This window comes from Rhinolophus ferrumequinum, chromosome 18, assembly GCF_004115265.2.
Source record: "Rhinolophus ferrumequinum isolate MPI-CBG mRhiFer1 chromosome 18, mRhiFer1_v1.p, whole genome shotgun sequence".
Taxonomy (NCBI): Eukaryota; Metazoa; Chordata; class Mammalia; order Chiroptera; family Rhinolophidae; genus Rhinolophus; species Rhinolophus ferrumequinum.
This window is the reverse complement of record NC_046301.1, coordinates 4023788-4038462: the sequence shown is the minus strand read 5'-3', so window position 1 is coordinate 4038462 and position 14675 is coordinate 4023788. Positions and strand designations below refer to the sequence as shown.

General features: G+C 43.3%; 1 protein-coding gene across 2 annotated transcripts in view; it reads left to right on the top strand.

Moving 5' to 3' along the window:
• The window catches only part of PRDM5 (PR/SET domain 5), a 121337-nt gene that overhangs the window by 82480 nt on the left and 24182 nt on the right, over positions 1 to 14675 (top strand). For both annotated transcript variants that reach the window (XM_033133356.1, XM_033133355.1), the window contains one exon: positions 7069 to 7154. In XM_033133356.1, the coding sequence (XP_032989247.1) occupies positions 7069 to 7154 (86 nt within the window). The remainder of the gene's footprint in view (positions 1 to 7068; positions 7155 to 14675) is intronic.

Sequence of the window (14675 nt, the reverse complement as noted above, 5' to 3'; positions counted from 1 at the left end):
TGTGCTTCAGGTGTGGGGAGGGTTTTACAGCTTCCCTAGTTTTTGAGAAAGAGAATCATTTCCGGGGTTTCTTGCTGCTCAGAGGTATGTTCTCTCATTTCTTCCTCACTGACACTAACAGGGAAACCCCGCTGGTGCAGGTTCCTTGGTTTAACTGCTTCATCCCTCCACGCCCGCTGTTCACAAACTGTGCTCGTAAATACTGGGTGAAATAAAAGGTGTGGTAAAAATTCCTAAAACGGGACACTGCCGAGTGAAAGTACTAATGATTGTCCCGCCAAAGTCTGACTTGCTAACGAGAAAACCAAAGCAACCATCACCTAACCTTGCGTCTCTTCCCTACCTGACTCTAATGTGTTCCTTCACAGAGTGGTGTGGACAGCTCACCAAGGCGTTTCTCTTTTTTGGTCAGAACCTTGAAAACTTTGCTAGTGTCTCGGTTGTTCAGTTGTCTCTCCTGTTGGTGCAACAGTCCCCTTTGCTTCTGTCCACACTCACCCCAAGGGCCCCGGGAGGCCGTCATGCTCCCTGCAGACACATCACACGTAACGGGTCATTTACACACCTCGCTGGCCCAAACAGTGTTTGAGTAGGGACTCTTTTACTTTCTCTCCCTAGATAATCATATTGTAAAATTATTCATTAACTCTTGTCTTTATTTATTCTGCATCTCATATTCTGTTGGCAGCAATACAACTCAGTTTTTGTTTTGCCTTCAACCCGTGAATAGGTCTGGCTTTTCAATCTTTGAGACAAGAAAGTTAGTGAGCACATGGGCCTGCAATTCCTGCTTCCAACTTGATTTGCCATCTCTTCAAAATGAGGGAGGGATACTGTCATTGTAAGATTCGTACGGAAAAGGATGTATCTTTTACTTTTTTTAGCACTATTCATGGAACCTTGCATTTAAAAAAAACAACTTGTTTTGATTCAGGTGGTAAAAGTATTTTGAGAAGTAAAGGTCTTCTCATTTAGTCACTTGCTGATTTTTATATTTTATTGCTCATTTCCTTATAAAAGTAGACTCTTTAAACGTTTAAAAGTAGAGTAGCTCCATAAATATTCTAGGAGCAAATGTCAAGTTCAGATTTTTGTTGTCCTTCTTTCAAAGATGGTGTCCTCGGGGGTTTAATTTTTTAGATCAAGTGATATTCTGAAGGATTTGACTAGCAGGCGCATTCCAAGAGTAACAACGTGGGGTACAGTGAGGTCAGTGGGGTTTCATGGCTTTTGCTGCACAAGAAAAAAGTATTTCAATTCACAGAGAAGTGCCAAGAATGAACTTGAGCTACTCCCATTTGTTCGTGTAGCATTTCACTTCTCTCTGTGGTCTACTTGTAATTTCTAGATGCCCCAGAAGTTGAGGGGGTTGGAATGGTGGAATTGGAAAAGCAATTGGGTGGTGCTTGCACAATTATGTTTTTTGGTTTAATTTTCATTTAGAATGAGTCACTTTGATATTTCGAACAATTTCCTTTGTCCACAGAAGCAAAATAAGCCAGTCCCATGATATTTGTGGAAAACAAATATAAAGTTCTTCTAAAGAATTCCCACATAATATGTATATTTTAAAGTTCAACCACTTGGAACCATCTTAGAGTATTTTTTATGGAACATACACTGTTGGCGTTTGCTTTTTTTGTTTGAAAGTTGCCATCTCCAAAACTGATTTTTGTTAGAAATCTCAAAGTGAAAAGTAAAACTGTAACTCCAAAATCTTTAAACATTATTTAACTTAATTATTTAAATATTTAATTTGGATTCATTGAAAGTAAGAGTTTGGCTTTATTTTATCTTAGGTTACATTTTCTGTGTTTGCATTTTTTCAGAGAATTATGAGAGTGCTCTGAAATCTACACAGTTTTAAAAAAATTCTATCTGACAAAACTTAAAATTATTAAAATGCTTTCTGAAAATTATAATCAAAATCTCTTAAAAGGTATACATTATAACCCAGCAATCCCTCTCCTGGGTATCTACCCAAAAAATCTGAAAACATTTATACATAAAGACACATGTGCTCCAGTGTTCATTGCAGCTTTGTTTACGGTGGCCAAGACATGGAAACAACCAAAATGTCCTTCGATAGATGAATGGATAAAGAAGTTGTGGTATATATACACAATGGAATACTATTCGGCGGTAAGAAAAGATGATATAGGAACATTTGTGACAATGTGGATGGATCTTGAGAGTATAATGCTAAGGGAAATAAGTCAGACAGAAAAAGCAGAGAACCATATGATCACTGACATGTGGTATATAAACCAAAAACAACAAAAGAACAAGACAAACAAATGAGAAACAAGAACTCATAGACACAGACAATAGTTTAGTGGTTACCAGAGGGTAAGGGGGTGGGGGGATGGGAGATGAGGGTAAAGGGGATCAAATATATGGTGATGGAAGGAGAACTGACTCTGGGTGGTGAACACACAGTGGGATTTATAGATGATGTAATACAGAATTGTACACCTGAAATCTATGTAATTTCACTAACAATTGTCACCCCAATAAATTAAAAAAAAAGGTATACATTATATATTAAACTTTACTGTTTGCTTAAAAATCTTTGAAAACATGCTAGGCTCATTTGATGTACACTTTTTAAATTGTGGTTATATATATATATATATATATATATATATATATATATATATATATATATATATATATATAAAACAAAATTTATCACTTTAACCATTTTGTAGAGTTTTCAATTTTCCAGATTGATCATAATCATTTTTACTCAATCTGTTGCATTCACTGTATTTAACAGCATGAAATAAAATCTGATCTCTAAGCCCTCTGACTTAGTGGTCAGTACATTTCTTAAATTCAATCCATAGTCTAATCTAAGAAATCCAGATACGGAATTTAAGAATATCAAGGTTTGTAAGATTTTTCTTTGTTAGTTTCCTGTTATGTAAACAAAGATCTTTAGAGAGGATTTGTGTCAGGATGTTGGATGTTGAGATGGCCGTGTGACAATACGTGGATAGTCAGTGAGTCGGTGGCTTTAGGAGCCTTGTGTCACGAAGATGCATGCTCACCGTCACTCCCCCCACAAACCGAAGGTGCCGTTTTACTACGAGTATGTTCATGCTTTGGTGAGGGCCAGAGTTTTTCTGACATCTTTAACATTACAATGCATAAAACAATGGTAACATCAAGAAATTATTATTCTAATGGCATATATTAAACCAGAATCTGATTTTTTCCTATTGTTTTTAGCCATATTTGACAGTGCTTGGTTGTCAATAATGCATTTGCTTTGCCAAAGACTCAAGGTGACTTGTTTGGGGACCAGGCTAGATTCTGGTAAAGTGTTCCATGTGACATCTAAAGGTCCCTTTTCATTACCATTAGCTGCTTGTGAAAGGCCAATCTCCAATTTTATGGAGGCTTTTTCTGAACATCTCCTTGTATATTTCAGATATTGTTAAGCTACTTCCACCTCAGGTGGGCCCTGAGTATTTGGAGGCACTTATTTTAAGCCCAGTCGGATACAATAATTCAAATTCAAAGATGAAGTGTTACCAAAAAAGTGTGCTTGAATAACGTTAAATTGGCAACCGGGAACTACATTCATTCAGTCTTTTTGCCTTTCTCAAGATGTTAGCTGGGCGCTTCTCCTGCCCACTCCACACAGGTCTTTTTTAAACCCGTCTCCTTGCTTTCTTTTCCTCATATAATTTATCAGTATCTGAAATTATCGTGTGTGTTTTTTCTTTAACGTATGCTTGTCTTTCTCATTACAATGGTAAAATAGAAGATACAGTAATTCTGTGAATCGGTTCGTAACTCCATTCCCAAAGCCCAGGTCAGTAACTAGAAGATGGTAGGTGCTCGAAAAATAACAATCGAATGAATCACTCAGTTCGCTTCGTGAGTATCCACTTTGTGGCACCTTTTAAAGTCAACTTAAAATCAAACCTTTCCAGTTGCCAGTGTTTTTCTGTGATGTGTTTGAAGCAAACAAGTGGGTTTTCATGTTACTCAGTGCCAGCACATAATTAAAAGAAAGAAGCAGATGCAAGGAGCTCATCTCTTTTCCTTAGTTACGTGAAAAACATTTTGCCGTTCTGTTCACGTCACTATTATTTGTGCCCCTGTGCTCATTAAATCTGACGACTGGTAGCTAGATTGCATCATGTGATGTGTGTGATATTTGCCGGTATTGTATTTCCCTTCTCAGTGTTGAAGGTGATTACCTCGATGTAGTTCTCCAGGCTCAGCTTCACATTGTGTCAGGATTTGCATTCACTTGGGACTTGCTTTGAGACACAACACACATTCCCCACTTTTTCCTGATGAGCTTTGGTAACTGTTCGAATGCCTCCATGTACCAGGCAGAAAGATCTGGTTAATATTACCTATCATTGCAAGAAGCAGAGTTTCTGTCAATAACACTAAAAAGTCTAACCCACTGTACACAAAGTACTAGCCACATTATTAATGTATACTGTGTGATGGCACGGGTCAGGGTTAGGGCTCAATTCTGATTCTGTCATTTGATAGCTGCATCATTTTGAGCAAATTATCCTTTTGGTACCTTGCTCTCTTCATTTGTAAACTGGGGATATGATACCTAGATCATAACGTTGTTGCAAGAATGAAAATTGCTGCTATTCATTAAGCACATAAACAGAACAGAGGCTAATCGTAGGTGCTATACGTTTCAGCTGTTGTTAACAGTTATTTCGACTTTAGATGGGGTTTTAGGTCCACTTTATTAGCTAATTTTCAGCTTAACTACTTTGCATGCGAGCCAGAATTTGAGCACTGTGATTTGCCCAAACACAGTGAAGACAGAGGCTGAATCTACCAGAGATACTAGAAAGGAGTGGCTCTTAGGATTTGCATCCTTTTGTGCACAGAACCTGTGGACCGGCAGTGTCCTAAGAAAGAAAGACGCATCTTCTTAGCATTCACTCAGACTAAGGCTACTTCCTGTTCAGACCAGGGTAATTTTCTGTGTAGACAAAACATTTTCTTCAAACATAGCCATCACAGTAATTTCAGATAATGAAGGAAAGTAGCATACGCATCCTGTGAAAGACACCCAGGAACAACAGCTTGTCTTTAATGCACTGGTTAAGCAAATAACGTTAATAGTTAGGAATACACTAACTTGTCCAGGGAATCCCAGCGTCTGAGTGTGGGGGCAGCAAAGGCTTTGTGCTTGGAATCTGAGAAAGGCAGGGGTGACCTGAACAGGCTCCAACCAGAAGAGCAGAGAGGGCAGCAGTGGAGCGCGGGGTCTAGGCTGGTCTGCGGAGCACACACCCTCGTTTTCCCACACATTCCTTTTATCAAAGTCATTTAGTGACACCCTGTAAAACTGGAGCTCTGTTCTGGGCCAGTAGAATAAATGGGTGGAGTTGAGGGTACCCGGTGTCCCAAACGTGCCAGCTCAGCGCCACTGGCTCTCCGGGCAGCAGTGGGATGGGATGCAAATCCAGCTGTCTACACCTTCCGGTGTCTGTCCTGAGTACGTACACGGTCCTCAGGAACGGCAGACAGATGTGAGTGCCCGTCATTGCGGCCATGATGACGAGGTTATTGCATTAGTTTGCTGTGGTAACGACGCATCACAAAGTGAGTAGCTTAAACAGTAAACCTCTGTCGTCTAACAGTTCTGGAGGCTGGAAATGAGAGACCAGAGGGAGTCGGCAGCCCCCGCCTCTCCACCAAGGTGTTTCCCTCTTCATGTGGCGTTGTCCCTCTGTGTCTCTGTCTTCACATGGCTGTCTTCTTAAAAGGACACCAGTCATATCAGATTAGGGGCCCTCATTATTCCAGTAACATGTGCCAGGCACTATTTTCAAATGAGGTCACATTCTGAGGTCCTGGGGTTAGAACTTCAACATGTGGATTTCGGGGGGAGAGGGGCAGGGGGCGCAATCCAATCCGCGATAGGGGACCACATCTTTTTATTTTCCTAATTGGGACACTTGTGAATGTGAAAGGTAGTATTGATTCAGGATAAGGAGCATGAACTGAGACTGCCTCAGGCAAACCTGAATCTATGGTCACTGTACCCATGAGGTGGACATAATTTACCTCATTTTTAGAGGCTCAGTGAGGTTAAATATCTTTCTCAGAGTTGCGATTGGAATGACGAGCAGTATTCAAGCTCCTCAGGACAATCAGATTCCAAAAAGGGAGGCAAGGCCATGCTTTTAAAAGAAGTTAACCTTTTCATGGGGATAGAGGAAATTTAGCTATTATGAAATAAAATAATAGTGTAGTCTGCTAGATGAGGCTTAATTAGCATCTAAATTACTTGATAACTGCATTCTTTGATTTTGTGTGCTGGCTATTCTGTTGGTGCTGGAGAGCAAAACCACACATAAGTTATGTGACATGAAGAGTAGCTGTAAACGAAAGACAGACAGGAGTTTTGTATTTGCTAAAGGAAAATATTTTATGTATCGGTCTTTGATTGCAACCAGGGTCTAGCATCTGGCAAGTCAGTATTTAAATGAGGGAATAAATAGTGATTTGGAGTCACTATCCTTTGTATGATTAGACTGACTGGAGGGCAGCTTCAGATTCCTCCTGGAGACTAACTTTTGTCACATTTTTGTCACATTTTTGTCACATTTCAAAGTAGAACATTTTAAAACAATGTGATGTGTATATATATGCTTGCTTGTTTTGTATAATGGCTTCACTGTTTTCTAGATAACCTCTAGATGAGAGGTACTTGCTTTTATCAGAAAGTGTGGATCAACTATCACTTAGTTTAATGACCAATGGTTCTGTTTAACATGTACCAATTCTATGAAATGGTTTGGAAACTCATCATCCTGAGATAGAATATGAAAGCCTTTTTTTTCTAAGCCAACTGCCCATGAAGCAATTGAAGACCCTCAGAATGAGCAGTACAGTGACAGAACAATCTGAGTCACGGCCAGGCCGCTGCCGGCATTGCCAGGGTGTCGGCCCCGCCGGGCACGCAGGGTGGTGGGGACAGGGTCTGGGTGTGGGAGGAGGGTGATGGCACATGCTCGCTTTGCTGCCTCACGTTTTGCTGCCATGAAGCCTTCCTCTGTTTTGTAGGTGAGCGTCCTTATCAGTGCCCTTACTGTGACAAAGGATTCAGCAAAAATGACGGACTGAAAATGCACATTCGGACTCACACCAGGGTAAGATTATAGCCTGTTGTTCATATTGCTCATACAAACCATACTTCTTTAGAAAATATTTAGGTTTACATGAGAAAATAAAGGTGACATATCAAAATTGTATGTTTATATGTAAGATGGTCATTTGGGGATTTGTTTTGAAAGACAAAACAATGAAAGAAACAAAAATCCAAATCCCAAAAGAGTCCCCATTCTTTGAACTGTGACTCCGTTTTCAGGGGTAGTAGGAGTTATAACTGACAAACTGACAAATAAACACCCTGTGACATTTTAACAGTAACGGATGAGAAGGTGCTGTCTTGCAGGGTAGTTGACAGTGAGAGGAACGCCCTTGAATAGAGGTGAGTCTGTCAGCGTGTGGCCATTCATACGCACAAACAGGTATATTTGTAAGAAAGCTGTTGAAAATCCTGGAAATGGTTGGGAGGGGTGGAAGTCAAGGAAGGACATGCTTTGCAGGCATGCCCGGTGCGTCAGTCCCTTTTCCCCAGGGTGCTCTTTGTTCCTCGGCTGTACTCTGCCCTCCCTGACGCTGTCGTTCTGTTGTAGATGGCTTTCCCAGGCTCAAGCATCTGCCTCACAGGCTGTAACCAATGTGAGCAGTTCCCCCTCCATCCAGCTCGTTTCTCAGCCCACTGTTCAGTTTGGGGCACAATTAGATTCTTTCTATGAACCTGCCATGGGAAAACTGGATGTTGTTTTCAATAGCTCTTCTTGGTTTTGCTCCATCCATCTTTTCACTGCATCCTCTTTCTCAGAGTTCCTTTAAAGCATGGTCTTTAATGGGCTTCCAGTCTGTATAGAAAAGACATTTTCAAAACTTAAGAGACATGCCTCATCCCCTTAAGAGCAATTCGAATTTGGGCCTCTCTTGGATTTCACTTTTACCTTAGCTGTAACATAAAAACTTGAGAGAAAACACATAATGATGATATCCTTTCCAGTATAGTAATGCTTTAGCCTTCCACTTCACTTCTGTGGGCCGTAAAAGCTACCCTCCAAGGTTCTTAAGAAAGTTCTCTTCTGGTTTTTGTGGTGGAGGAGAGAGGCCGCTTGTCTGCTCATTAAAGCAAACCCACAGCAGGTTTGTCATTCTGATTTATAATGCCATGCCTGTCTTGTACGAACATTAGAAACTGGAGTACCTCCAAAACGTTAAATGGCTCCGTGAACAGGAAAGGGTTAGGCAGATATTACTGCTCAGAATAATAGGATTTAAATGCACATATTCAAAATATGTATTTCACAGGGAGCCTTATTCAAGAGGTGGGAGTTAGTTTCAGTGTAGTTGTTATTTTATGTGTGTGTGCAGCGGTCACAGTGGCCAATAATGTGTTTTAAAGATGCCGACGTACACGCAGCGGGCGCTGGGTCCTCTTGTCAGACTGGAGATGTTACCAGAGCCTTCGCACCTGGGTCCCTGTGACACTGTGTCCTGTGCTTAATGTCACAGACATAGTTATGCCACAGAAAAGGACGTTTCAGTCACTTCAGGAAAAGGAGACCATTTGGGTTTTCCCAGGAAAGTGTGTGATTTCCAATTCAACTAACTTGTGTTTTACTTTGTTTTAATCTGAAGTTTATTCATTAGGATGACACAAATAGTTGAAATAAATGCAAAGCCCAGCAGGGATATGCCAGGTCCTGTTCTGGGCCTTCACATTTACGAGTTCAGTGAAGGCGCCCAGCAGTTCAGCCACGCCTGGAACAATTCACTGAAGCTGATGCGAGGAACGTGTCGTTATGATCCCTTTGTAAATATGAGAAACTGAGGCACAAGCGAGTCAGGAGCAGAGTGGGGACTGGAACCCAGGCCAGCGGGCGCAGAGAATACCCGCTCACCTACTACAGACGTTGGTCTTTTATTCTGATCTACTTTCCTGGGTTTTCTCAAACCCAGGAAAGCAAAGGCAGTAATGGCCCCACATTTGTAAGTCCCGTGTTCATATGAATATTTGAGCCTTGATTCAGGGATCTCGAAGCTGCCTCAAGGTGCCCAGGTGCAGGTTGGTACCTTTGCAGCAGGTTGTACCGCTCATTGCTCATGAGGATGGCCGACCTGGCCTTGACTCCGGGACCCACTGGGCCTGGACGTCAGACAGACTCCCACACAGCTGATGGAGAGGTCCGGCAGGAAACAGGGTCAGGAAACACCAGCCTTGCGGGTTGGGCCTCAGACTCTGCTTTCCTTTTTCCTTTTTCTTTTTCTTTTTCTTTTATTTTTTTTAAGATTTTATTAGGGAAGGGGAACAGGACTCCATTGGGGAACAGTGTGCACCTCAGGACCTTTTCCAAGTCACGTTGTCGCGCCTTTAATCCCAGTTGTGGAGGGCGCCATTCAGCTCCAGGTCCAGTTGCCGTGGTTAGTCGCAGGGGGTGACTCCCTTGCGGGATTCGAACCGGCAACCTTGTGGTTGAGAGGACGCACTCCAACCAACTGAGCCATCCGGGAGCTCAGCGGCAGTCAGTATTTGGATAGCTCTAATTTCAGATATTTTTTGTCCCATTTCAAAAGCTAACTTTAATTCCATTACAACAATAACAAAAACTGTATCATTCAGCAAGTTACATCTTTAAGATTTGGTGGGTCTACACAAAATGCCACGCCAGGCTGGTTCCTGCGTGGACACCTCAGGGAGAGGACTCAGCCCTGTCACTCTGGGTATTGTTTATGGGGTGCAGCAAGGGACCACATGGCGGAGATAATTCTGCTAAAGGCCTACTTTTACTAGAAGGCTGACCAGTCATTCGGTCTTTCCGGGAGAGGCCAGGCCTGGTCATTCATTCATTTCCTAATATATTTTCCTTATTTTTAGTTTTCAGCACGCTGACTGTGTTGCACTAGATGTGTTTTTCTCTGTATTCATCCTGCTCCGTGTGTGCTGTTATTATTAGGAACAGTAGTTTCACTTGTTTCTCCCGACCCACTCTGGCGGCGGCAGCCTCTTCCCCTGAGCTCGGACAGAGACGCAGCAGTTCTCTGCTCCATCTTGGTGACTGTTCAGCTAACCTGCTTGTCCCGTGACCTCCATCCACAGAATACCTCATGACGTTGGGTTCCAAACAGTGACGTGGATACCCAGCTTTTCTCCTTGTTAGGGAGGGGGTGACATTCTCTGTGGCTTCCCACATCCCAAGACCAGTAACGGATTCGCAGCTGTCTAGGTTTGCCAGAAGGTTTGCCTTCTTCCACTTAATGGCTGTAGGTTAATTTTCTGTTCCTTGGGAGCTGATGGAAACAGAAGTCCTTACTCGGCACGTCCAGGTAGCACCTCCATTCAGCCAGGGAAGCACCCCACTTACAGGCCGCAGGCCACGGGCCATGTGTACACGGGGCCCTGCTCCTCAAGGTGCAAAGGTCAGGCTCCAGCTGAGGCCCTTTCTGGGCTGTCAAGGTCCTCACCCTGTCTGCCATGTCTCCTTCCCCTCGGGGGCTTTGTCTTTGCCTGGGGGATGGAGAAAACAGCTTTTGGGGGAAGCGGAGCCTCTTTGGGGGCAATTTTCATACTGTGGACACTGCGGCTTGAAACCAAGACTTTTTAAAACAACCTCAAGAGGAAATATGAATTTTCCCAGGGCTTTTAGGCTTGGAAATGCTCCCAGCGTACTGCCAAACCCTCCTCTCTGTGTGCCTGCGGTCTGTCTGACAGGTCTGCTGACTCCCCAGATCCGTCTGAGGCAGATAAATGTCAGTGGCTTAACTCTGTGTGGAACGTCTCAAGTCCATCGAGTACGTCGCACTCAGGGACGATAGATCACCTGGAAATCATGGGCCGTAGGTTTCTTTCGTAGGTCTGGGACGCATTGAGCCAGAACACTCACTGTTGGTGAGCTGGGGACGTGCTCATAAATATCCATTTTGAAACATCAGCTTCAAAAGAAACTGTTGTTTGCGTCCACTTACCACAGAAAGCTTCACGTCTTGTTTAATCACTTTTGATTTTCAACATGAAAAGCACCTGGACCTATTAGAAAGTTATTTCAGAAACTCTGCCTTTTGAATACCACTTAAAAACCCCAATTAGCTTCCACAGGTCTGAGGGGTCTGAGTTCACAGCTGTCTCTCTAGCCTGGTTTGTAGGAAGAGGCAAATTAGTTCTTACAGATATTAAAATGGAATTACTCGCTGTGGTCAAAAGTAGCAGCAAGCCTTTTATGTTGTTTGATATTTTGTCACTTTGCTTTTATGAAACTTCCTGTCCCCGATCCTCAGGTGGTCCAGATTGTTGGTGGGTTTAACAGACGTGTGCACTTCACACGTTCTCCTGACACCATGCAGCAAGAGTGCCCCAGACTGGGGGGGTGTCTCCGAGTCCCCAGGCACTGAGTGGTGCTGGATTTAGCCAGAAGCTTTCGGGTGCTGTGCTGGAGCAATTTGAAAACTATGCAAAAAAAACCCAAAAAAACAAAAAACCAGGAAAAAACGCGAACAGAGCATGCTGCTGGTCAGTCATGTGGATGCCACGGAAGCATGATGTTGAAGGAAAAAGAAGAGTGAAGTCGTTCTGGGTGAGGAGGTTGGAGGAGGAGGAGGGAGGCATGCCTGCTAAGGGAAGAGGCCAGCAGAAATCTCTAGCTATGAGGGCATGGCGTGGGATTTCTGCAGCTTGGTTGAGAAGAACAAGGGGTCTTGTAAGGGGGAGACCCAGCTGGGAGTCTTCATGAACGCAGGTGAGGCCTGCAGAAGAACCTAGAGACACACACAGACACAGTTCTGTTGAAATGGGCAGGGCATGGTGAGTCGACCCTGGGAAATGCTACAGAGGGTGACTTTTGAGTTGAGCTTTGAGGAATATTGGGGAGGGCTTACTACGAAGTGTGATCAAATAATACGGTGAATGTTTACATAAAAAATGATGACAGTAAAAGACAACTTGCCATTAACCCCTCTCAAAATATTCCCCCTCACTTCGAACACACTTATCCCATCGTTCTTGCCACTTTCTGAAGTAGTTCTGGAAGTCTTCTTTTGTGAGTGTCTGTAGTTGTGCTGTCATGGCTGCTTCGATGTCCTGAATCATTTTGACTTTGGGGAAAAGCCAGAAGTCACACGGTGCCAGATCTGGTGAATACGGTGGATGAGGACACACCGTAATGTTTTGATTTGACAGAAATTGCCGTATACCAGAAGTGATGTGTGACATGGAGCATTGTCATGATGGAGGATGAAGAAAAGACACTCACGAAAAAGGACTTCCAGAACTGCTTCAGCAAGCGCAAGAAGAATGGGATAAGTGTATGCAAAGCGAGGGGGGCGCAGTATTTTGAGGGGGATTAATGACAATGTGTCTTTTACTGTAATACTTTTTTTTTTAATTTATTGGGGTGACAATTGTTAGTAAAATTACATAGATTTCAGGTGTACAATTCTGTATTACATCATCTATAAATGCCTATAATACATTTTTTTTTTAATGTAAACATTCACCGTGTTTTTCAGTCATACCTCGTAGGTACTTGGAACCACCCGGGGAAAGTGAGAGAGGTGCCCACAGCTCTAGTCAGGGTGGCCTGTCCATGGTGACAGTCTGAGGATGTGTGTTGAAGTCTGATGGCAACTGACAAAGGCTGGGCCTGGGGACTCGGTACGAGTACTGGAAGCCATTTTGTTTTGTTTTGTGTGATGTGTTTTCTGGGAGGGACATGAGCAGCTTTCTTTGGGAAGGTTGCTGTGAAGACCTGCTCTAGGGGGACCTGAAGGAGGCAGGAGTGGAGGCGGGGAGACCCCGGCAGGAGCAGGCTGTGGCCAGGTGAGGGAGCCATGCCAGGTGGCCGTGGGGTTGGCAAGTAGGCACAGATATGAGAGACACCTCTGACAGAGTGAGGGGTTTGCACGCGTAGTGTTTCTATTAGGTGGTGAGTAATGGGGAGAAGGAAGTACCGATGAGCCTGGATTCCTAGTAAGAGCACTGTTGGGTCTGCTCGTGTTCCCCGGAGAGATGGGAGAAGTTGCCAGTAGCTTTAGAGGGGAGATTGCTGGGTCACACTCTACAGGCTGAGAGCTTGGGAGCACACTCGCCACTTCTGTTTTTACTTCTAGGTGAGAGGAAGAGATTAAAAATAAACTGAATAGCTTTTTAAAAAGTTTATTATGATTTCACAGGAAACTTTTAAATTTGTTTTCATTTTTTTTATTTTTCTAAACTTCATCAGCTTTTGTTCTTGTGTGGACAAGAGGATATGGCTCATTGCCACTATTTGAAAATACCTTTAATTTGGTTTTATTGTTTCTAGAACCCACATATTTCTTGGGGAATTTTATATGTCTTGTAAATGAATTATTTAAGATAAATGGCTTTAAGGTACCATGTGTTTTATTTGGCTCAGAAAATATACCTGCAATTGAACATTCTTATTCTATCACAGTAAGCTCCCTTTCCTTTGTAAAAGGGAAAAATTATACCATTTGAAAAATAACTTCCTTTTCAGGGACTGACAGCATCATTTTCTCCCTAAAAAATATGATTTTTCTGCAGAGTTTTTTAATGGTACTTTCATTTTCATTCAATATTTCTATGTCTAATTTGATTTTTTTGGGAAAAAAAGAAAGTCCTGTCGCTCTAAAATGACACATTAATTGGAATAACGGTGCGGTAAGGTTGTCGCCGAGGAGGTTGCCATCAGTCTCCCTCCCCAGGTGCGTTGCTGCTCTTTCCATCAACATGTAGGCTGACTTCCCTTCCTTTGAATCGGGGCTGACCTTGGTGACTTGCTTGACTAGTAGAATGTCCCAGAGGTAATATTCTAATGCCGCAGGGGCAAGGTCAGAAGATCCCTTAACACTTTTCCTGTATTTCTTGGAATCACCCCCCATGCTGCGAGGACCCCAGGTCACATGGCGAGGCCCCAGACAGGCACTCAGGTACCAGCCAGCATGCACCCATGGAAGTAAGCCGTCTGGACACCGAGCCCAGGGGAGCCTTGGGATTTCCATTGCAGCCACCTCACTGCAGGCGCTAAGTAAGGACTGTTTGCGGGGCCCAGTCAACCCACAAAACCCCGACAAACAAGTCCTTTTAGATGGCTGAGTTTAGGGTGGCTGCGTTTGAAGTGATCAGTGCTTCTTCAGCAATTAGATAACTGGTGCCAAGTGTGCAATACCGTGCACCTGCTGAACAGGCACAATTTTCATTGAGTAAAGTGTATTTGCAGGGATCCGCTCATCCCTGCTCCTGTGGGGTACAGCCACAGAGCCGGATGTCCCAGAAGTGCCTCCTTAGTTCTCATCTGTCACATGACCCTCAGGGACTGTGACCACAGCTGGGATCAAGATGATGATGTGACAGGTGATGACGTGACTCATTACCCAGATGACGTGACAGGTATGGTGACACTTGGAGCTCATCATGATTTGAGCTGACGAGTAATGTCAATTTAGACAGGATTCCATGTGCAGGAGTAATTTATGGACAACTGGGTACCTGATTTATAGGGCTGCTATCCTGGACAATAGGAGTAAGATCAGATCCCTGTGGTGTCAGTTGCATGTCCGTATGATGTGTGGCGTTCTTGATTGCCTCA